This window comes from Anomalospiza imberbis, chromosome 7 (genome assembly GCF_031753505.1).
Source record: "Anomalospiza imberbis isolate Cuckoo-Finch-1a 21T00152 chromosome 7, ASM3175350v1, whole genome shotgun sequence".
Classification (NCBI taxonomy): Eukaryota; Metazoa; Chordata; class Aves; order Passeriformes; family Viduidae; genus Anomalospiza; species Anomalospiza imberbis.
Window position 1 is genome coordinate 9703667 of NC_089687.1, and position 23471 is coordinate 9727137.

General features: G+C 43.8%; 1 protein-coding gene across 1 annotated transcript in view; it reads left to right on the plus strand.

Moving 5' to 3' along the window:
* HEG1 (heart development protein with EGF like domains 1) overlaps nt 1-20456 on the plus strand; it is a 51764-nt gene extending 31308 nt beyond the window's left edge. The window contains exons 13-21 of the mRNA XM_068195336.1: nt 1243-1337; nt 2146-2204; nt 2658-2818; nt 4523-4657; nt 9369-9411; nt 9514-9551; nt 10050-10137; nt 11601-11775; nt 13337-20456. Of these exons, the coding sequence (XP_068051437.1) occupies nt 1243-1337; nt 2146-2204; nt 2658-2818; nt 4523-4657; nt 9369-9411; nt 9514-9551; nt 10050-10137; nt 11601-11775; nt 13337-13486 (944 nt within the window). The 3' untranslated portion in view covers nt 13487-20456. The remainder of the gene's footprint in view (nt 1-1242; nt 1338-2145; nt 2205-2657; nt 2819-4522; nt 4658-9368; nt 9412-9513; nt 9552-10049; nt 10138-11600; nt 11776-13336) is intronic.
* The last annotated feature ends 3015 nt before the right edge of the window (nt 20457-23471 follow it).

Sequence of the window (23471 nt, forward strand, 5' to 3'; positions counted from 1 at the left end):
GTAACCTGGCTTCAGTGGGATCAGCCATGTGTGGAAAGTTAAGCAGCCGTGGCAAAAGTCTTTGTAAGATCAAGGTCTTGTTTCATACCTTTAGCATTTTTTGAGCAGCACAGTTATTAGCTGAAACTCAGGTTCTGACCCCTTCCTTTCTAATAGAGGACTCTCAGTCTCAAGGACTTACAATATTCCATTGTAAAGGGGAATTTGTTTTCATGGATTTTCTTTTGACCCTTAATCAACAAGGATTAGAGGCATGGAAATTTTGCTAAGGAAACATGGGTGAGGTGTCCCTGAAGAGTGTTTTGGAACATTTCTTCAAGTTGGAATATGTCAGCTTCTAATTTAGAGACTTGTTTTGATTATGCCTTGAACTGGAGTATGGACAGATTATATAAACACTGTGAAGGTGATTCTCATCATAATTTTTGTCTGGAGCTGTTACATTAGATATGTCTGATATACAATTTGTGGTGAAGAGAGGTTCAGTGGATGGGAAAAAAATGGGAAAGAATCGGGGACTTTATAATGTTATCTGCAATTGTATTTGTTTTTCTGGTGGAACATAAAGCTGGAATTCTGAGTTCTCAGTTCCACTGAGTATCTCATGACACTTAATACAAGATTTAGGGGTATTATCTCTGCAAGTCTGGGCAACTCAGATTATTGCATTCTGCTGCTGTGAATCAAATTTTAATCTAAGCACAGAAAAATGCATCTTTTGGACCTCTTTTCAAATGTCATTGCTCATTCTCTCCAGCAGTTTGAAAAATGAAAACGTCCTTTCTGCAGTGCTTTATTTTGACTCACTGATTTGATCTCCTCCATTGCAGGGAAGAGTAAGAGATTTGACATAATTTCACCCCCAACTATTATAAATAACTTTGGTACCTGACACTGTCTTCTTACTAAATTTACCCATCTTTCCCTGTGTTCAGGGATCTACTTAAGTTAGTCAGTGTTTCTGTATGAAATGTATGAACACTGAAGCGAAATGCTGTCTGTTCAGCAGCACTGAGCTCTGGAATTTGACTGGGACTGTGAGAACATTGCAGCACATTTCCTTGGGGAAAAAACCCAAGACTGTGACTTTGCTTTACTGGGGCAGTGACTCTCAGATCTGAGTTTTCTGTATGCCTTGTAAAGAGATTTTCCATGCACACAGCTTCTCATGTAAGGCAGATGAAACATCTACACATGGCACAGAGATGTGTTCCAACTAACTTGTCTTATTTGACTTTTTAGTGAGAATATTTATTGGCCAGGTTCCCCTGAAACTTAATATCACCCACGGGAAGTACACAGAGCTCTTCCACGTCGAGAGGGAGATCCTGGAGGTGGTGAGTGTCCTGGCTGGGACTTTGGCAGTGCTGGTGGGACAAGTCCCCTTCACTCTTCTTATGATTGTCACATTTCCCAGCCATTCACTCTTAGCCATGTGGCTCTTGGTCAGTTGAGAGCCAGTGCTGGACAGGCTGTTGGATTCCCCAAAGGCTGTGCCATCAATAGCTCCAAAAAGACCCATGGGCTGAGGATCATCTGCACATCCCTGTGCAGTTCTTATCCAGATCACTGCGTGCACAAGTTCATCCTGTTAGTGGTTCCTGGGCTGGGTGCACTTCATTCCAGCTCTTTGGAGCAGGTGATTTGGAGATGTTGCCAAAGGAAGGAGGTGCTGGGTGGAGTCACTGTGATGCTGCCTGCACAGCTTGTGATGGGGAGTGAATACAAACAACTGCACAGATCCAGGGGCAGGGAAGATCTGCAGTCTCTAAGAGTGCTGCTTTGAGGTTGGCCTTGCACAGGGCTCTCTCCCTGCTGACACCTGGCTTATCTCTGACCTTTGTGGTCATTACACAGCAGGGCACAGGCAGATGCTCATGTTGAAATCCCTGGGGCTTTTTTCTTGTCCAAGGCTGTGCAATGGTGACTTTGTTCACCCCTTACTGACAACAGGGCAGTGCATCTCTCTTATAGAGCAGATGAACCTCTGGGATGCTCAGAGCCCCCTTGGTCTCAGCAGGCATCTCTGGGAAACACAGGGGATGGTGTCAGTGACTCAGGAGGACTGTCCCATGCTACATCCCGTGGGCTGCCTCCTTCCATCACACCCTAGGGCACTAACCGCTGCTCTCTCCCTCCTTGCAGCTCAATGCATCGCTGTCAGGCTTGCCAGGATACCACCACTCCACAGTTAAGGCAAGCAGGTAAGGCTAAGGCCACCAGGGGAAGAATGAGAAACTTGAGCATTTGAGATCTTCAACTTGAGAGCCACACTCTCCATTTTGAGTCAGTGCTGTGCTTGATGCAATTCAGCCTGGCAGTGGTACAGGGCATGAGGAGTGGCTGACCAGCTTGCCAGGCTCACCTGGTATTCTCCTCCTGTCCTGAGCAGCTTGGGGATGGGCTGCCCAAGAGGAATTTCTGGCTGGTTCCAAAGTGAGCTACCAGCATCCCTTCCAGCTCCATGTTCTCCTCTCTGTGTGTTGGTTAGTCCTGGTTTTAAGGTCTGTTACAGTGCATGTAGTGCTGTGTCTGTGATGAGCATCTCTTGTGTTAACAGCAGTCCTATGTATAAGGTGCTAATGATGACATCAAACCTGACCTGTGATACTCAGGGCTGTTTTGTTTTGTGTTTTTTTTTTTTTTTTTTTTGTTAGGGAGGCAAATTTTGTGCATGTTTCAGTGCAATCCACGTTCTCTTTAGCATCCAACGTGACTTTCTTCGATGTTATCAGCAGTGTGAAAAGCTACATTAGAGCTTGCAAATCCCCCACTGAAGCCTGCCAGTTCATATCAAGCCTGAAATCACTCCACAGAGGTAAATAGCATCTGGAAGGACTGTGGCAGGAGGGGAAAGGGCTGTTTTATTTGGCTTCTTTTATAAAAGGGGGACAATATGTTGTCATTTGGAAAAAAAACCCTGTATCTTTTTATCTTACTTAAATGGGAGTCATCTTAAGAACCTCCCAGTAAAAAAGGGATGCAGATACCAAGCCTTATCTTTGCCACATGTGTAAGAAATCTGCCTCTCTGTGAAAATATTGTGCAGCACAGGATTAGACATTGTAGGGCAGCCTTTCATCTCTGGGATGTGACACTGGGCCCAGCCAGATCAAAAAACCTTAAGTCTTAATTTCACACGTGCGGCCGGGAGCCAGGGAAATGGTGTGAAAGCCGAGACAAAACCCCGCTGGTGAACTCGATTAGAGCCTCTGGAGGCTGCATGGCGAGCTCTGCTCTCCTGCCTGCCCATTTTCAGTGTTGCAGGTTGTAAAATGGCTCACAGTTAGTGAGACTTGTGATTTCTGTACTGAATCCTCAGTCTGCCCAAGGGCAATGTGGATACAGCACAGAAAGACGTGGAGAAGAGCACCAGTGTTGTGCGTGACCTTCTCCAGGTGGACCCCAAATCTGTGCCCTGGCACCTCCCAGCTCTCATTTCCTGAGGGAGTGATGGAGGAGATTTATCTGTGAGGGGCACCTGCAAGGAAACTGCTGCACGTGGTGTTTTGTGACTTTTGGGTTCCAGGCTTTAAGGTTTGGCCTTGAGGAGGATGAAGGGTGGCAACGCTTAGCCCGGGTTTAGTGGGAAACCCCTGGTAATATTTTGGCAAAGTAAGCATGCAGATGAGAAGTTTAGTGTGTGCTTTTATTGCAATGTGCTGTATTTTATAGCCGTACTCTGCCCATGGATTGCAGGTTTATTTGGGTAAACCTGCTCAGATTCCACCTACCCATTACCTCTGATACAGTGCTTCTGTAAAGTCAGCTTCTAACTTGAAATAAGAAGAGTAAGAAACAAATTATATTCTTGTGTAAGTACCTAGAAGAAAACATGTCAGATAAAAAAAAAAAAAAAAGATCTAGCAAGGAAAAGTTTATAAAAGGAGAGTGCCAAATGAGTGACATATTTTCCACAAAATCCTATTTCTCACAAATATTTATTAATTCCATTTAGTCTGACCTCTCAATAAAAATGTAAATTTGATGTCACAATTTCCATCATTTATCCACAGTTTTGCTGAATGCTCATTGTAACAAGTCTGACTTTCTAAATTAAAACACTGCTTCAAAGTAATGTAAATGAAAGTACAATTTTTTTGTTTGAAAAATGAAAAAATCCAGTGCTTAATACTGAAATGGAAAAGAATTGGTTTGGTGTAAGCAAAATGTTTTGCTTGATATAAACTTAAAAATTGATTTATTGAACTGTGTCAGGCGATAAATGTGTTTGAGCTTGAGCCAAACCAGATTTCTCTTTTTCATTTCCTCTTCTGCTTCCGAACTGAAACATTTATTATTCACCCCCTCTATTTGCCTGTACAAATGATGGTAGATACACAAGAATTGGTGACATAGGGTAATGTTGACTCCCTCAAAATGAAACAAATATTACTTAAAAAAAAAAAAAGAAAAATATTAAAGCAGCACATCAGCTGAATGGGATGCCCAGGGAAAGCAAATGTGCATAATGGTGGGTTCAGAGAGAACCATGCTGATGCTGGCCACCTCTTCCCAACAGCTGGCAGCTTGTGCAGACAGAAGGACCCTGAATGCGACAAGGAAACTTCGGAATGCACCGACTTTGATGGGGTTGCTCTCTGCCAGTGCAAAAGTGGGTACTTCAAATACAACAAGCTGGACCACTCCTGCAGAGGTATTGCTCTTTATAGGGTGCACTTTGCCTGAATTTCCCTCAGAGTTTCTGTTCCAGTGGAAATGGGTGTGTGCATGTAGTGCTGTGCATGCAAACCCCTCAATATTATGAATAAATATTAGCAGCTCAAGTTTCTTTTATTTAGTTAGGGGGCTTTTCAGCGGACACTGAAGACACAGTCTCTCTCTAGGAATAATATTATCTCTTTCTGGAGCATGCTGTGAGTCACAGTGACTGAGAAGAGGGAGAAAGGGGCCTGGCTGCTTTGGGCTCCAGTTCAGTGGCACAGAGCAGAGATGACGTGTGTCTCTGCCTGTTTTGATTTTGTCTGAACTCTCAGTGAACTTAGGGGAAGAGCTTTAAACTCAAAAGCTTACATTAATATATCATGAGTATTAAAAAAAATTGTATATGAAAATGATAATGAATTTATTTTTCATCTGGGTTCCAAATATAAATTTTAAGCTTAAAGATTGTGTTATTTTTTAGCTACTCCTCAGATCAATAAATCTGATTTTGCTGCATTTTAAGCAAAGTCTTTACATGCCAGTGTTCAAAATGACTTCTGGAGGATCAGGGTGTCCATTGCCTAGTTTGTGGTTGCAGTAAGGCTTTTCTGATGACATATCAATAACAATTGCAGTAGTGGTAATATATTGCTTCTGGCACTGCCTGCTGCATTGCTCTTGAAATAGGCGGAGATGTTTTGTCAGTTCCAAATCTGAGAGTGAATAAAATGTGCCTGTAAATAACTCATGTGCTACAGACTTTGGGAGGGACAGCTCAGAGATGGGCATCTCTGCTTGCCAGGTCATGGCCCTGCCTCTCCTTCGCTCTAGCTCCTTTGTGACAAAACCTTTCCCTTTGTGTTTTCCTCCCTCCCCCATATCTTGTATGTTGGAGGAAGGGTGGTTTTTTTTTTTGGTTTTTTTTTTTTTTTTTTTTTTTTTTTTGGGGAAATATTGAGCATCTCCATCAACCCTAGAGAGTCAGAAGGGCTTATGTAGTGAGTGAAGAGTTGAGCTGAAACTTGAGAGGTTTTCACCCAATTCTTGTTCCATCATGAACAGTGGGGACCCAGGGAAAGTTGCTCCATTTGACTTGTTCATGTCTCTTGCCAAGCAGTGAAGATAAATACCTGAAAGGCTCTGAGGCACTTGAGTGTGATGGTTGCAGAGGGCTCAGAGATCTAAGACCTCGTACATGTGATTACTTATGAAACTTGTTTGCTGTGGAAAATATAAAAACCTCATCTGCAAACAGTGAGGCCTCAATTCCACCTTCATCTCGCTGCTGTCAGTAGGAAACATCTTACTGATCAGCTTGAGAGTGTCTGAGGGACAGGCCTGATGTTGGATTTAGGCTGTAGTGCAGAGACAGCTCTGACTGCATGGTGCCACTCTCTGACAAGATGCCAGATTTTCATTATCACTTGTGCCCATCTGGGCAAGCCAGGTGGTTGGGATTTTTAAAGGCTTTTCCAAAAGCCAAGCTATGGGCCCCGTTTTGATATTTAGGGCTATTTTGCTGATAAATATAGCACACAATATACCAGCCTCTTTGAAAATCTCTGCCCTTTTAGTGCCTAAACAGGAACTGAGGTCTCGTGAGCATCCGACCCTCATTGTGGGTTGTGAAAACGTGGTGTAGTAGCTCCAATTATAGTATTTGCAAAGAGGGAAATGGCTATTGTGCTGCCCTGTCCGGTCTCCCCCGTGGGAAGGCTGGGAGAATTGGCTGCCCTGACCCACAGGATTTGTTCTGTCCTCCTGGTAGCATCTATCCTCAGGGACATGCTTGGGAAAGCATGCCATGGGCCAGGGAAGGGCTGGGTCGCTGAGCCACAGGAGGTCCAACATGTTGGCCAGGGTACCTCTTGCTGTGCTGTTCAGTGTCTCTGGGTCGCTGCTGATTTTCAGCCTTCTCAGTGTCTTCAGGGCTATTTCAGTGACAGAGCAGCAAACCCAGTGCCGGCTTTTCAAGGGCATCCTATTTTTACTGGTACAGAGCGTTTCTGGAGTGAAGCAAGGAGCAGTAAAGCAGGTTTCCAAAGAGACCCCTGAGTGTCTTTTGGAAAGGCAAAGGAATCCTAGGTTGAAGAGCACAACTCGATAGCTTTGCTTGGCCCCTGACACTTAGGCCTTTCCTCTGTTCCCTGCTTGTGTTTGGAATCTTGCCAAGTGAGTGTGACAGTGAGAGCTCTCCTGGGAACGTGTTCAAAGGAGCAGCAAAGATGCCAAAGGAGAAAGCAAAGTGGCAGGAAAAGACACGGGGAGGAGAGGAAAATAAGCATCAAGTTTTTAAGTAAGACAGAGAAATGCATATTCAGGATCTTGCTTTTCCTCTTTTCTGCTCCTATATCCTCCTGACCTGAGAGCTGCATGCCAGCGAGGTCCCAGGGCTGCTCCTGCCCATGGCACAGCTCCAGCTTTGCAACTGCTCAAGGTGTATGTGCCTCACACACATTCCTGGGCTAGGGCTGAGCTTAGGGGGGCTCCAGCTCCTGCCTGCCTGCTCCTGCAGGCCTTCCCAACATGCGGGTGGTGGGCTGGAGCTGGGATACACGGGGCTGCTGTGCTCATTAGAGAAGGCAGCTCCAGTGAGCTGTGAGGTGATGCCTCCCTCCCTTCCACTGCACATTTTGTTACTGCCCAATCCTGTGGTGGAACGTTCACTCCATAATGTTTTCAGTCTGCTTTTGTTAGCAAGTGAAAGGAGCAACCCATCCAGTCTCCTTTGCTAATGCCCCAGTGAGATGAATGAGCCAGGCAAGGATTCTTCGGGATTTACTATCCTTGCCCTGCCTGTTTGCTGACTGGGGCTCTTAACTCTTTCACAGTTACCTCTGGTCTCTTCCTTTACTTCAAAGAAATCATCTTAGAGGGAGAAAAATATATCTAGTAAAAAAAAAGCATCACAGTGTGACGCAGCAGGGGGGCTGTGTAATGAGCATCACCTTCCCCATCCCCAGCTCTGGAAAAATAAATGGAATGAGGGAGGAGTGAAGGATTAGTGGGGCTACACAAGGCAAAAAAAGGTGTGCAAGACCAGGTATTGTGGACATCAGCCCTCCCACCATCATTGGTGCCACTTGCTACAGCAAGTCTGTGTCTACAGCCACAGAAGTGATGGGAGGGCAGCAATCTTCCGTGTCCACGCATCCTGAGGATGTGTGGTAGGCAGAAGATGGGACATTTTGTTATCCCTGGGCTTGCAACTTCTATTTCTGGGAACTAGAAATCAAAAGGGTCAAAGAGAACCTTTGAGTGTTCAGAGAAAAGCTGCAATAATTAGGGAGACTTAAAGATCTCAGTGGCCTTGGCTTTATTAAAGGTAAAGGAGTGATTTGGTGGTGAGGAGAAATGTGATCATATAACCTTTTCCAATCTAATAAGTAAACATCCAAAGTCTGGAATATGACACTGGGGTAATTCAGACCAGAAAGAAGGTGAATGTTTTTAATGGCTGAGGAAAATTAACTTTGTGAGCTTCCAGTGCTGTGGTTGATTGTCACTGAAAATATTAAAATCAATCTTGGGTGTTTCTCTAAAATGTAGCTCCAACTATTTAATTTGAAACTGGAATTAAATTTAGGGAAATTCTGTGACAGTTTTAAGCAAATAGTGTTTAAGGGAGGGAAGAATCCATGAGAATTTTTGTTTTCATTGAAGAATTCCCTGTGGAATATGCTACAGGGGTTTTCCAGACCCTCGGGTGATGTCTTGCAGACCCCCAAGGGCTGCTGCCTGTGCTAGCCCTGGTTGTCACTCTGCCCAAAGTGACTCTGTCTGTGTCACTCCTGCCCAGGCCTTTGAGTGACCACCTTCACTGCCTCTGTGAAAGGCAGCAGATCTGCCAGAGCTCTGGTGGGACTATTGCTGAGAAAAGCAGTGATCTTATCAGTAATTTGAACCTTTTAGTTGTGTGTCCAATGTATCATCCCCTTTGCTGTTCATCAGAAGGGTAGTATAATTTCCTCAGATAATTTAGGATAGCTGTCCATAAGCACAGAAATGATTTTATTTTGAAGTGATGGTTCCAGTTTTTCACCAACATTTTGCACATAGCAGTTTTCTGGACTATTTAGACCTAATAAATTCAATTTCTATTGTATAGTAAAATACGATGTCTCAAAATTTGATTTAGCTGCAAATTTGAAAGATCAGAAAAAAAAAGTGACATGACAAAAAAAACATTAGCATCTCACTTCAGGTTACCCTGACTGTGTTTGCATAACATCTTGTTGCAGTACTAACATTTAGAAGTAATTAGTAACACGCATCAATGCTAAAGTAGCATAGTGTAAATGGGCTTTCAAAATGAAAACTGGAGGCACTTGCAGATTTTTTTACATTGCTATTTTGTGTGAAGCAGTACAAGTGCGCAGTGAGTTTTCATTTGGGCAAGAAGCTCTGCTGGGAATGACATTGCCAGCAGCCCTCCCTGGGCCAGGCTCCAAACTGGCTCTGCTCGGAAGCCCTGAAATGGTTCCAAAAAAGTCAGCACGAGTTATTATTTACCTTATTCACCTTAAGTGCGTGATGTTTTCCCCAAACGAGAGGACATCCAGCCCCCATCCCGGCATTCCTGCTGTGCAGCCGCGGTGCGCTCGGGCCCGGGGCGGTGGAGGTGAGGCTGCCGTGGAATCGGTGCTGGGAAATCCCTGCCGGCTCCACTGCGCGGTGCTCATGGCCCTTCTCTCTGGTTTTAGCCTGTGAAGATGGATATAAGCTGGAAAACGAGACCTGTGTGAGGTATGGTGACTGTTCTGCCCTCCTTCTACCCCACCATCCTTGCTCTGGTGACCTGTTGGCACAACTGAGCTGCTGAAACTCCCTGTTGTTCTCTGTTCCCAGCTGCCCCTTTGGCTTGGGTGGATTCAACTGTGGAAACCGTGAGTACCAAATTTCATTACTTTTATTTTCTACAGTGTCAGAAGTAGGAGATTTGAAACAAGTAATTGCAAGTGACTGTGTCCAAAATGCAGTAGGTACACACTACTTTTTTCAGTGCTTTTTGTTCCTTCATTTTCTGTTAAAAGTCATTTTGTGGCCCTTCTTTCAAAAAGCTGACTTAATGTCATCTAAGGAAAGGAGATCTCCTTTCCCTGCATAGTCTGTCAGGATAGCACATATAGTGGGCATTCTTGAAGCAAGATATTTGAAAGTGAATTTATTTGAGTTACTCTGACCTATCAGCGAAGGCAATCTATTCATTAAGAAAACAAGAACTTGTTCCTATTTCACTTGAAAACTTAAGGCTATATTGCTTATGGGGAGGGGAGAAGGTAGGAAATAAGCAGCTAATCCCTTTGCACGGGGACTGTGGATATGTTACATTGGGGTTCAAAACCACACTGCTGTTTCTCAGCCTCCGTCTCTCCTGTCTGCAGCGTACCAGCTCATCACGGTGGTGATTGCAGCTGCAGGAGGGGGACTGCTGCTGGTCATGGGCATAGCACTGATCGTCACCTGCTGCCGGTAGGTACCGCTGCCAGCCCGCCTCAGCCTGGGCATCCTCCCCGTGGATTGCACCACACTCAGAGCTCCCCATGGGCTTAGAGCTCCTAAGGACTAAAACATAGCAGAGCTAAGGACCAAAACATAGGTGAAAACATAGGCTAAGCAAGTGGGTTAATCTGAGATACTGAAGTATCACACTGTGCTTTCATTTGGAGAATTTTTATTTTTTTCCCCAGCAGTCACGCTAAACAATGGACTGGGTGTCTCTTAAAGGTACACCTGGAAATCATGTCCTCTAAGGATGCAGAGGCAGGGGAGTCCTTCCCACACAGAGCTATAAGGCTCTGAAGCCAGGAAGTAAACTCCAAAAGTGCAAGCTAAGTAGAAAGGAGCAGTTTAGGCAACCAGAGAGGTTACTTGCCATTGCTCAAGTACTGTTTGAGTGTATTTAAGACTATTTTCATTCACCTTTATGGACAAGTCCTGCATGTGCTCTCACTCTGTGTGTCTCTCCCTCTCACACACGCACACTCACACACATACACACCTCGTTCCCATACCAGCAGGTGGCTTTGGACAAGAAGTACTTACCTAGGAAGCTCTATTTCCTGATTTATGTAATCTGAAAAGGGATGCCTTGCAGTAACACCCTCTCCCTACCATTCCAGTCCCCAAATCTAGGATTTCAAAGCTCTCTGATAAAGTTGGCAACTGGATTTGTCAGTAATATAGACGTGGCAGTGGTTTGATTGTGGCCCTGTTACCCCATATTTTGAGCCAGGGGAATGCCAGCAAACCCCAGCCAGGAGATGAGGTGGCCCAGAGTGCAGATCTCCACAGGGGTGGACTGATTTTCTCATGAGTCCTGGCCTTGGGTAGCTTATGTGACTTCCTGGAGGATACTCTGCCTTGAACTGGAAGTGTCACCAAAGTTCACTCATTAACCACTATAGTCTTGCAGGGACATTTGGTGTCACTCAGGCCAGCTCCTTGCAGGTCTTCCTTCTTAGGAATTAACATAGTGCCTGCAAGTGCTATAGTTAATAGCATGGGGGCTCCTATATGTTTTTCTTCCTCAATATCCATGTTTTTTTCATTGACTTAGATGAACACACATGTTTTTAAGAGACAAGGGACATAGCTGGAACAAGCTGGAACAGGAGGGGTTCAAACTGAATGTAGGGAAAAATCCTTTCACCAAGGGAGCAGTAAGGCAGTGGAACAGGTTGCTCAGGGAGGTTGCCATGTAACTTTGGAGATTTCAAATCCCACCAGATAATGCCCTGAGTTGCATGATCTGATTTCATATCTGATTTGGCTTCAGAGCAGATGACTGGACTACAGTCCTTCTGAGGTGATCTTTGTTCCCAGTCAAGACTCTAACATCAAGCAATGATCTCTCCTGAGATCATGTCAGAAGTGTATACAAGATAGCAGGATAAGTTGTAAGTTTTCACTTTCCCTCATTCTTTTATAAACAGGAAGAATAAAAATGACATAAGTAAACTGATTTTCAAGAGTGGGGATTTCCAGATGTCACCTTATGCTGAATATCCGAAGAATCCCCGGGCACAGGAATGGGGCAGAGAGACCATCGAGATGCAGGAGAATGGAAGCACCAAGAACCTCTTGCAGATGACAGATGTGTATTATTCGGTATCTATCCCTAGATTAACTTCTAACCCTTTATGCCTCATTCAGGAAAGAGATATTCCTTTATTTTTGGAAGTGCAGATCCCTTTCCTGCAAGATAAAAGGGCAAAGCAAATGTCTTCCATAACAAGGTATTTTAGGAGTCCTATGGGCTCTAGCTATTACCTGTGGTGAATATCGCAAAGAGATATCATTAGGAAGAATGCTGAGGAAATGTCTAGGAATATTTTGGTAAAAATGCCCAAAAATCCCAATCCTAGAGTAGAGAAGGACAGTTAAAGATTTTGGATCAACTGCTAGTGTTCCCTTTTAAAAGTTTTCTCCTATCCACTCTCACTGATGAAGTGGAAGGTTGAAACCTCTGTCTGGGGAACTTTGCCCCAAAATAGGAAGATGCTGGTCACTGAGGACCCTTCTTTTCCTCCATTCCTTCCCTCTACAGGTTACATAAGGAGCATCCCTTCAGCTCTGAGGGAATTAGGAGTAATAGGCTGAGTAATAGGGCACAGAAAGACACAAGCACAAGTTGTTATGTCATGGTTGGTACCCTCTGCTAATGGCTGTATCCAGAGCTGTGGTGCTGCTGTATCATCTGTCACTCATTTTCAGCAACATGTACTTAAGGTGTGTGTGGGTTACTCATGAGAGTGAAAGTTGCAGGATTGCACCCAAATCACACATTCTGGTCTCCTTGCTTTCCAGAGCAGAGAGTATTGCTATTTTCCTGGCTTATATTTTAAGTTTTTTAGTGAGCAAATTTACTGGGTTGCACAGCATGAAGTCAAAGAATTCTCCTTCATGCTTCCACTAAGAATTAGATATTTGAAATGAAAATGCATTTCCTATTTTTTTAAAAGACTCTCATTATGCTGGGAACTAGAAATGGAAACTTTTTAGCAAGCAGTAGGTGATGAGAGTTTTGCATGAATCTGCTCTGTAACAGATTAGACCAAGAAGCTTCATGTTATTCACTGGGTGAAAGGATTGGACAGACTTGATCTTAGACATCAGTGTTCCTCCACCAAGCGTCCCCAGGAGTCTCACTTAGTTACAAGAAGGGAAGAGAAAGGAAGGTCAGACTGTTTTGTATTTGACATATAACTCAAGGGCCTGTGTTGGGAGAGAAGGAACCTATGGTAAATGGGGAGAGAAATGCCCAGGTAATACTCACAGCAGAAGACTACCTTTGATTTTCTGTAACTGTCTCCTTTAAGGATGGCTCTGGGATGATATCCTTTTAATGAGAGTTTTTTCAATACCTGAGCTCAGCAGTAGATTTTTTTTTAATTAAAAATTAACTGTGTACTTTGACTGCACTTGGCAGAGTCAGGTAAGCTTCAAGTCTGTTCATTGGCCAGATGTTGAAATTAGATTTCATCATAATAATCCCTTCAGGCAATACAGCAAAAATCGTTCTAGATTATAGAGATCATTAGAGATCCCTCTAGCTACTGAACCAACAGCAAAGAAATGTGGTAAGGCTGTGCCTGAAGGAGGATTTGAGTGTCAGAATAAGACCTTTTTTTTTTCCTTTCTTTTTTTTTTTTTTTTTTTGCTAATACAGCCAACTGGACTGAGAAATCCTGAACTGGAAAGAAATGGACTTTATCCTCCCTACACTGGTTTGCCTGGATCTCGACATTCATGCATCTACCCTGGACAATACAATCCATCCTTCATTAGTGATGAAACCAGAAGAAGAGACTATTTTTAGCAAAGAGTGGAGAGGGAGTGGAAGATTGACACAGTTGTGTGGCCCTTAATTCCCAGGTACAATCTGTCTCCTGGGTAGCTGAGGCCACATCAATCTTACTCTTCCCATTTAATAGGAAGGACTTTGAACTTCATGCTGAGCATTGCTGCCCTGAGGGACGGTCACAGTTGCTGAGCATCAGAGAGGAGGAGGAAGAGGAGGGAATGGCTCAAGAAGCACATCACTAAAAGACCCAGTGGGAAGCTAACACGTGTACTCCTTATTCGTTCTTCATTCTTGGCGCTACATGGGCAAGCATGGATCAGTGCAGGCAGATGAACTGTGCCCAGCACTCTGCATTGAATACCACTAGGGAGTGTCTTGTTTACAGATCTCGTTCACTGTTGACTGTGCTTGTCTTCCTAGCCAGCCTTCACGCAAAGATTCACTGTGCAATTGCTTTTGGTCAGGCAAGTTTCTCCACTCCATTTTAGACCACTGCCTTGCTGTTGGCTTCATGCAGGACAGGGAATCTGGCTTGTCTTCTGGCTCTCACCTTTGTACTGATAAAAGTTCTCCAGAATTCTGAGTCCTTGCCAAGGCCCAGTGTCTGGCAATGTTGGCTGAACTCATGGGTTGATTGTCTCCAAGGAGTGCAGGAAGGTTAGTCACACTGCTGCAATTTTAACAGAAAAAAGGCACAGTTGTTCCTCTGTGCTGCTTTGAAAACCTTCTGTATATAGGGAATGTTGTTGTTTTGTCAACCAATATTGTTCAGAAGTGATGCCACTACATGCCATCATGGTGCTTCCATATGGGATCCTTTGGGGCTCTGTTTCCCTGCAAGGATTTAAATGCCTGTAGACACAGCAATACAATACTAAATAATAACTCACAGGGAAGAAGAAGATGAGCTGTGACTTCAGAATGATTTTTATGTGGAATCTGTGAAGGAGTAATAATGCTATAGCCTTGTCTGGGCAGAGGAACCTGAATTCTGGACAATGAAGGTGGGATATGTTTTCAAACCTTCACAGTTCACCTTGAATTTGTAGGCACTGTGGAGACTTTCAGTGTATTGGAAAAGAGGGCTTACTGCAGTCAGTTGCATTTAAGAAAGGGGAAAACATGACGCTTGCAATCCTAGCATAGCAAAGATCACTTGAAGTGTTTTTCTTTCTTCCATCCTAGTTTCAAGTGATTCAGACCAGGCAAGTTTCCTCACCCAGGTGTGTTCGTTCATATTAGCAGAAGCTGAAGAATGTAAGTTATTGCATGTCTCACCAAAGATCAGATTGAAACTCATGGACTGTATTCTGACCTAAAGTGAGTGTTGAAAGAGATCTTACTAATCACAGAACCCTGGAATGGGTTGAGTTGGGATAATGGGTTGAATCTTACAGATAATTTTTTACCAACTCCTCGCCATAAGCAGGGACACCTTTCACTAGACCAGGTTTCTCAAAGCCCCATCCAACCTGGCTTTGAACACTTGCAGGGATTGGGTAACTTCTCTGGGCAACCTGTTTCAGTGCCTCACCATTCTCATAATGAAGAATTTCTTTCTTGTAACTAATCTAAATCTACCTTCTTTGCTTTAAAATAATTTCCCTTGTCCTATCCCTACATGCCCTTGTGAAAAGTCCCTCTCCAGCTTTCTTGTAGGCCTCCTTTAGTTACTGGAAGGTGCTCTAAGGTCTCCTTGGAGCCTACTCTTCTCCAGGCTGAAGGCCTCAACTTTCTCCGACTGTCTTCACAGGAGAGGTGCTCCAGCCTCTGACCATCTTTGTGGCCTCCTCTGGCCTCATATCTTCTTATGGGACCACTGAACACAGCACTGCAGGTGGGGTCTCAGGAGAGCAGAGTGGAGGGAGAGAATCCCCTCCCCACCCTGGTTCTGGTGCTGCCCAGGACACAATTGGCTTTCTGGGCTGTGAGAGCACATTGCTGGGTCATGTTGAGATTCTCGCCAACCAACACCGTAAGTCCTCGGGGCTACTTTCTATTCTCCAACATTTGTGCTTGGGACTGCCCTGACTCACATGTGGGAAATATAATTAAGTATCATGAAGTATATTTGCCACTTATCTTTACTGCACTGTTAATCTGAGTCATCCAAAGCCTGTTTAGATACAAGGTCCAGATGCAGTTTCTCCTCTTGAATGTGAATGTGCTTTTAATTCAAGGTGGCTGTTCGTATAAGGATAACAAATAGCACAGTTCCTTTGTCACTAACTCACCATATCTGTAGTGTGTGCATAAGCTGATATTCCCTTCTCCCCCACCATGCTTTAAAAGACACAGTGCCTGCAACTAAGTTCATTAGGTAGCTCAGCTAACTGAAGTACTGAGGATCAGGGGGTGCATCCCCCAGTTCAGATGCTCATGTGTTGTGTGGCTGCTCACTGGAGGCAAAGCTGGGGTGATGAGGAGCTCTCAATCAGGGAGCTGGTACTTGCATCCTACAGATGGTGTGAGTTCCCAGATCCTTTCCCAGCACTTCGAAGGCTGTTGTGTTCCCTACCAAAGGTCAGTACAGGTATCCAGAAGGAAGTGAGACAGCAGCAGGCAATTATAAGCTGTGTTGGCTTAGAAGTTTCTGGTCCCTGCTCACATCTGTCTTCTTTTCTCAAAACTTCAAGACAGAAAAGGTGCCACAGATGTGCTTGAGAAGGCACAGTTAGGTGCACCACCACACAAACACAGTGTCTTTTTTATGCCTCAGCTCTTGTCTTCTATGTAGAAGCAGCAGTGTGAGCTTGCAGAGAAACAGAGCTTTGTGGACACCTAGGGCAGTACCCTTTGCACTTACATGAACTTTCAGTGACAAGGCATGCAACTTCATGCCTGTCTGATCCACAATCAGCCTTGCAGCTGGTAATGCACAGCTGATCTCAGCTGTAGGGGAAAGGAATGGATGCTCATGGGAAGTACAGCTGCCTAAGGAACTGTATTTAAGGAAAGCTCTACTTACAGTGTCCAAAATATTACAACAGGTAAAGCACAAGAATTAGTTGTTCCCTGCCACGCTAACCAGAGTTTTCATCCAGGACAGAAAGGACTGCCTTTCCCCCAGAATGGAGCAGAGCTATGTTTTTGTTACAAAAGAAAAGAGGAAGATGCAATTCCTGCTAAATCTAAATCCAAAGCCTATTAACAAGCACTGGACTTTGTTCCTTTTCAGTAAAGCAGCTTGTGATAAGGAGGTATCCCAACAATTATGAGCATCTCGTGATTTACCCATGTGCCAGCATTTCCTCAGATGGGAAAGCATTGAGGCCTGTGCTTACAGGCAAAGATGTTTAACTGCTTGGTTAGTTCAAAGACTAGGAGATGAAGTGCTGCGTGTCAAGTACAAAGGACAAAGTATGGCACACCAACTCAATTGCAGATCAGTCCTTCTGTACAAAGAGTATATGAACAAAACTTCTGGTCTGTATCTCCCAGCACATTGCAAATTGCAAGGGATTTGAGTGGAATTGAGATAGGACTATTTCTAATGAGAGCACACAAAAGTTTGCAAGTAATAATTTTAATACCTTAATGGTCTTCAAATTCTTCTTGAATTGTATCTGGAGAGAAAGACTCTCAGTAAATCCAGCAGGATTTTCTGAGTGAGGACTGCAAAACTTGGAATTTTCTTAAAGAGTGTTATTGCACTGAAATTTTCTCTCTGCCAATGCAGGTAAACATTGGGGCATTTCTTATGAGGGTTTATCCATCGCAGCCTGACCTTCTATTTGGCTTGGGTAAGAAAGGAGTCTCGGAGCCAATGCATAGTCCACAGGAGGAGGAGGAGGAAAAGGGTCTCTCCTGGCCTGCCACAGCCTCTCTGGATGTCTTAGAAGGCCCTGCCCAGCAGGCAAGAGAGGGGTTTAGGCAGGAAGAGTCAGCACCCAGATGAGTGCAGGTGCTTTCCCCCACAGTGTTCCAGGAAGCTTTTGGGAAGGTGACAGAGGCAGCCTGGGGTGATTCAGCCCCTGGGTCTCCACCAGCCCAGCTGCAACCTGTGCTGCAGTGCTTCTGTCTTCAGCCAGGCACCACCCGCTCCCAGCTCCACTGGGACAGAAGGGGTGGGTGCAGTGCACTCCGCTGTGTTACAATTGATGATGGTTATTTTATGCAGTGTTCACTGCTTCACCCCAGCAGTACGGACTCGCCCAGCCACAGCAGGGATGTGGGCAGTGCTTCAGTGCAGGTTGTCTCTGTGTAAAGCTGCTACCAGGGTCCTCTCTGTGTCTGCCATGAACAAAGTGCTTTTTGGCAGTGGAGTGGGGCTTGTTACTCCTCTTGGGTATAAGAAGGGTCTCTATGTGCCCTCAAGCCCACTTTCAAAATCAGATGCTTCTCTGTTCACAACCTAACTCCCTGTAGGATGTCTAAATACGTGCAGCTTATTTCTCATTTTTCTTTTGGATTACTTCTAGCTACCCCAAATTGAAAATTTTGAGCACACTGGATGATTTTGCCAAGGGGAATCACTCTCCACTATGTGAGAGGATAGGAGGAAAGTGGCATGTTTTTGGTATGGAGAATGCAAGTGGTTCAGCCAGATGTAGGGAAAGGAAGAAAAACTACACCAACACTGCTCATAAATCTGCTATTGCTCCTGGCTGCTGTGGAAAGTGAGGGGAGCAGTCAGCATTGACCCATGGACAGTTGTGTGGGTGTATTTTTAATTAAATTTGGAAAAAATGCTAATTCTGTTGCTTGACAGGAAAAATTGTGAGAGGCATGTGCTTGCTGCTATGGTGCTCTGCCAATTATACTGACAAAATGCCTTACCCAAGAAAATACCCCTGACAGTCAGCATAGGAGAGGCAGTCCCAGTGAACTGATCAGCAAAACACAGATTTGAGGAATCTTTCAAAAGGCATCTTGAACATACAGTCGTCCTGTGTCCTGCTGCTTGCCCTGACCAGTCCTTCCAGCTGCACTGGGGAAATCAGGATTGTTTTTTCACACTGTTGAAAGCTCACAGCACTGAATTGGGCTATAAGTGGAAAAAGCAGGCCAGGTTTTCCCCCACACTGGAAGTGTTAGGTTTTATAGCAGCAATGAATCTCATTGCTCTTGTGCCATTTCCCATAAGACACACTGGCACAGTCATGTACTGAGTTACCACTCATGAACAGCTTTGTGAAAGTTATCTGCCTCCACACTGCAGGCTAGTTAAAGGCTTTAAAAATAGCAATAAATTGCAGTTAGAGAGAGCTATTTATCATTGTGAAATAGGTTGTGCCAATACTTGTACAGGTTGTTTGCTGGGACCTGAGTGAGCACAGAGTGGGTTTGGACACTGCTGCAGATACGCTGAGTTGCTTTCCCAGGATTTGTCTCTGATGCTGGTCAATGGCCACATCCATTCCAAAACCAGCTGGAATTTTCATTCCCTAATAGTAATCTTCAGTGTTCTTCTTTAAATTAACAAGAACAGATGCATTTTAGTTACATGCTCTTCCTGTGCTGACTAATGTTTTTTCCTCTTTGCGCACAAAGGATGTAATCCAGCATCCCTACAGTGACTGGGGTAACTCTCCCATGGACTGTAAAGAAGTTTGTTTTAGGCCTGAATTACTCCACCACCAGAGTCACCTGCTTGTAGTACATGCTTTCCCATGGCTCTGTCTCTCTATTTCTGTGATTCTGTTCCTGCCTTTTCATGTTGTATCTATTTTTTTTTAAGCATACTTATTACTGTAGCAGGACCTGTGTTATGTGAGAATGAACAAAACAGCTTCAAGATCTGAAACAGTTTCCTGGGAAGAGAATGAATGTGAATTTTGTGTAGTTGTTTTACTGGTCAGCCAGCCTCTTTCCTATCATGTAATATCTAGGGATGTAGAGATGCTTCCTGCTGCCACACATAACAACTGCTCTGCAGATCACTCTTGCCTGTCCCTTTAGAAATTAAGCAAGATCTTCTAGTTTCAGAAGGGGTATGTCCTATATGCTTGTAAGAGTTTGGGACCTTTTCAATGTACATTTAATTCTTCATTCCCTTGAGCTGCTGAAATTGAAAAGCAGGAGAGAAATTCACAAAGGAGTAAGAAGTAGCAAAATTAAAAAAAAAAAGAAAAAAGAAAAAAAAGAATATGCTTACTTATTTTGCAGAAATGTGACTTCAGTACTGTGAGGTCAAGTGTGGGATGACACCTCTTGTGTGTTTAGTCTGTGTTGCATAATATCCTTGTTGAGGGAACACCTAGCAAGGGTGCCTGATGTTCCTCCAAAGTGGTATTGGAATGCTAAATCCCTCAGTGTCTATTTCAATGAGATGCTAGAAGGGATGGGAGTCTTAGTTGGGTAAATGACTGCAGCAGGCAGCCCCCAGATCAGCAAAATCCTGCATGGAAAAGTCCTGTGGAATACAGTAAACACTGATCACTTCTCTTGAATACGACTATAGAATTTGCTGGACATAAAAAGTCTTCAATAAAATCTTCTAGGATGTGTTTACTTTAAAGAAAAAAAAAAGCTCAACAGAATAAATATTTACTACCTTCATTTTTTAAAGGAAATACTGTTAAACTCAGTCATTTGCTTTAAACCCATTAAATTCTACAGGACTTTCTCCTAGTGGAAGGTGAAACTTAGTGTGTAAAATCATAATGATTTATTTAAGCAGCTTTTAGAACTGCAGCAGTAAAGCTCACCTTTTGTGACCTCTCTTCCAAAAGATAAATTTTCAGCATTTGTTTGTACTTCTTTACAACCTGAATGTAAACCTGCTTTATGTTCTTGACATTGCTCCACTCCCTTCCCTCTGTCTCTGAATGTTTGCTTCCAGGTCTCTGGGGTTCTGAGGATGTTTTCCAAACCAGTATTATTTAAAGTTGTATCATATTTTCAACCTCCACTAATTATACAGTACTGTAGTAGCAAAGTATAATTTTTAAGGATTGGATTATTTTTATACCTGCATCCAATATTAATAAATCTGGCGTTCTAGTCAGTATCATAAAAGGATACAATAAAACAATGAATATTACTATGTCCCTGCCTTTTTATTGTCTTTAGCTTTGCCTGTGAGGAAACATATGTGATTTTTAGGTGGTTTTAATTATTATTATAAATCTAATCCAGAAAATAAGAAATTGAACAGAAAAGAAATTGCTTTTGTTCTTCTGATGGTGTTTCTTGATTGAATAACTAAATTGAAAAGCAAAGAAGAAATGGGTACGTTCTGTTAGTTGTGCCAAACAAAATTCTGCTCAGCTGAAATACACGTTGTGTTCTGATATGTTCATCTTGGTGGCACCAAGCAACTCGGTTTAATTTTAATTTTTCCTCCATTTAATTTTTGCTGGAACTGGTAAAGTGGTGTGTTTACGTGTGTGAGTGCATGTTGGAGGGGAGGAAAACCTCAGGAGAGGTGGGTGCAGCAGGGCTGTTGCAAGGACAAAGGACTGGACCTGACCACCATGAGATCAGTTCTGTCCCAGTAAAAACCACCAGGGACAGTGAAGAATGCCCAGCTGAGTGTCCCTCAAAGGAAGAATGAGGGCACCTTGAATCCAGAGGAATACCAAGCCCAACTCAGGCTGCTGAGAAGAGGCATGATTTGGAAGAGCATCTGGAGTAATGGCAGGTAGGTTCATTTGGGGCAATGTTTTCCTGTGTTGCTCCAGAGCAGTACAACTGTGACAGCAATCAGATGGGACTAAGGTGGGATTCATCTGTTCTGTGAAAAGTTAGGTGGCCAGTTTGAACACATGATCTGGCTCTCCCAGTAGCCATGAAAAGAGACACACATCCACAGAGAGCAGCTCACCCCATGGTAAGAGACCAACCTACCATGACTGTCTCGTTATTCTACTTTCTGTGTGATGTTGGAATCTTTTAGGAAATTGGCAGTGTTAAACCATGGGTCACAACATTTCTGTGGGACTATGTAAAAGATCTTTGGGGTGATGGACAAGCACATGATTTAACAGCACTGCCCACTGCAGATTTGCATGTCAGTGCCTCTGAGACCACTGAATGCATCCATACTGTGTGCCCTCAAACTCTTGGGAACCACCTGAAAAGAAGTTAAAGAGCATCTGCTTCCCCTGATTATATGTGAATCTGTATCCATAGCTAAATCCTTGATTTGTACTTCTGAAGCTTTTTTTTTTTTTTTTTTTTTAATTTTAGGTAATTAAAACATCTATTTCTACTTACATGTGTCATATATAGTGAAGGAACCAAATCTACATGAAATAACAAAAATATATATCTAGTAAGGAAAAGGATTGGAAAATGTGCAAGAAAGAAGTATTGAGCTGATGCACATAAAGAGCTGTAAAAGACAATTTTTCCTACTTTGTCTTCTGACAGCATGATTGCCTCTTGATTACATGCACTTTCTAATAGATAAGGCCCTTTACTTTTGGTATTTCTTTTTCCTGCCATAAAAAAGTATTGACAATAGAGCAACTACTGTTACTAAACATAGCATATTTTTTATTCCGTAATAATTGTTCAGTGTTCTTGATTGTCATATCTGAGTTTTGACACACAACAGTTTGATTTTACAGCCTCTGGAAAGTTATTGACTTATTTCTGCAAAGGAAGTTTTCTCTGTAGTTCTTTGCAGAACATCACAATTTCTGAGGCTGTGTGAGTCTGTCTGGACTAACAGTCAGCTTTTTATTGCCTAAATGTGTGCTTAATGACTTAGTAAGTGCAGCATAGCTGCTATTTCACTGGTATCAGTTCTCCTATTTTGTTAATTCTCTGTGTCTGTTCTCCTAAACCACCATATCTCTATAAATAATTCCCCCAGAAACCATCAAGCAATGGGGCAGATAGAGCCTGTCACCTTCCTTCCTGGAGAGAGCCTGTTCTTACCACTGGTGTGTCACAAAATGGACAGGGAAGGCAAGCAGAGATGAAAACTGCTAGTCTGGGAAGATGAATGTCTGTTCAGTGCATTATTTCCTGGAGGAACTGGGACCTTTTGCATTGCAAATGACTCATACTGCCAAAACTGTGATTGTAGTTAACATAAACAACCAGGTAGGAATGGAAGTAAAGTTTAAAAATATAGGTAACACAGCAGCTCCTGATGTGCATTCACTGCAGAGAACAGTTCTAATGTGCAGGACTGCACACTCAACCAGTAGCCTCTAGTGTAGGCAGAAAAGCTGCACCATTTACACCTGCTGAAGACCTGGCCCTCATTCTCAATTGTGCCCTGAGAAGTTATATTGGTCCCACGCACTTGCTTCACAGCCAACAGGGAGATTTTTAGACCTGGATTAATCTAGCTGCACCTTGAGGCAGCATTGGAAAATTGGAGTATTTCATGAAGGACTGAAGAGTGTAAGTCTGGGAGATGGACATTGCCAGGGGATGGGTGACTGTGCCACTCTCCAAGAGCCAGGTTTGTCCTCCTCTGCATACCTATTCCCACCTGAAGCACCTGCTGGGGTCTGGGGCTCACAGCACTGAAATATGTTATTCTAACAAGACCTTGGGATTAGTTTTTGGATGCCCCCTGAAGCTGGGAGGGTGGTGGTGGCCTGAGGTGGAGGCTGGACACTGGCCAAGCAGGTAGGCACAAGGAATTGGGACCAAACATTTCCCAGGCATTTCCTTCTCTTATTCTCTCAGCTTCCTGGCAAAGCAGTTTTCAAGAGGGGCCTGGAGGAATTGAGTGATCTGTGATGGGCAATGGGCATGGGAGGGAGCAGCAGCAGGGCAGGAGCTGAATCCAGCATGGCCTGAAGGAGCAGACAGAGGGAGAGGGGGCTGCCAGGAAGTCACTGTGGGGACTAGGGGTAGGTGTGGGGAGCAGGTCACACTGGAGGGACTTCAGGGACAGAGATACAAAGGAAGGCACAGGCAAAACCCCCACATTTCAGGCTCAGCATCCTGAGCAGCTTCACAGAGGGATAAGGCCACTCATTTCTTGTGCCAGCAGAGAGGCACACAACCATTTTTGCTGTCTGTAAAATCAGCAGTGTTTCCTGGTTCAGTGCAAGTTAAAAGTTTAAGACAACCCTAAGCTCAGGAATGA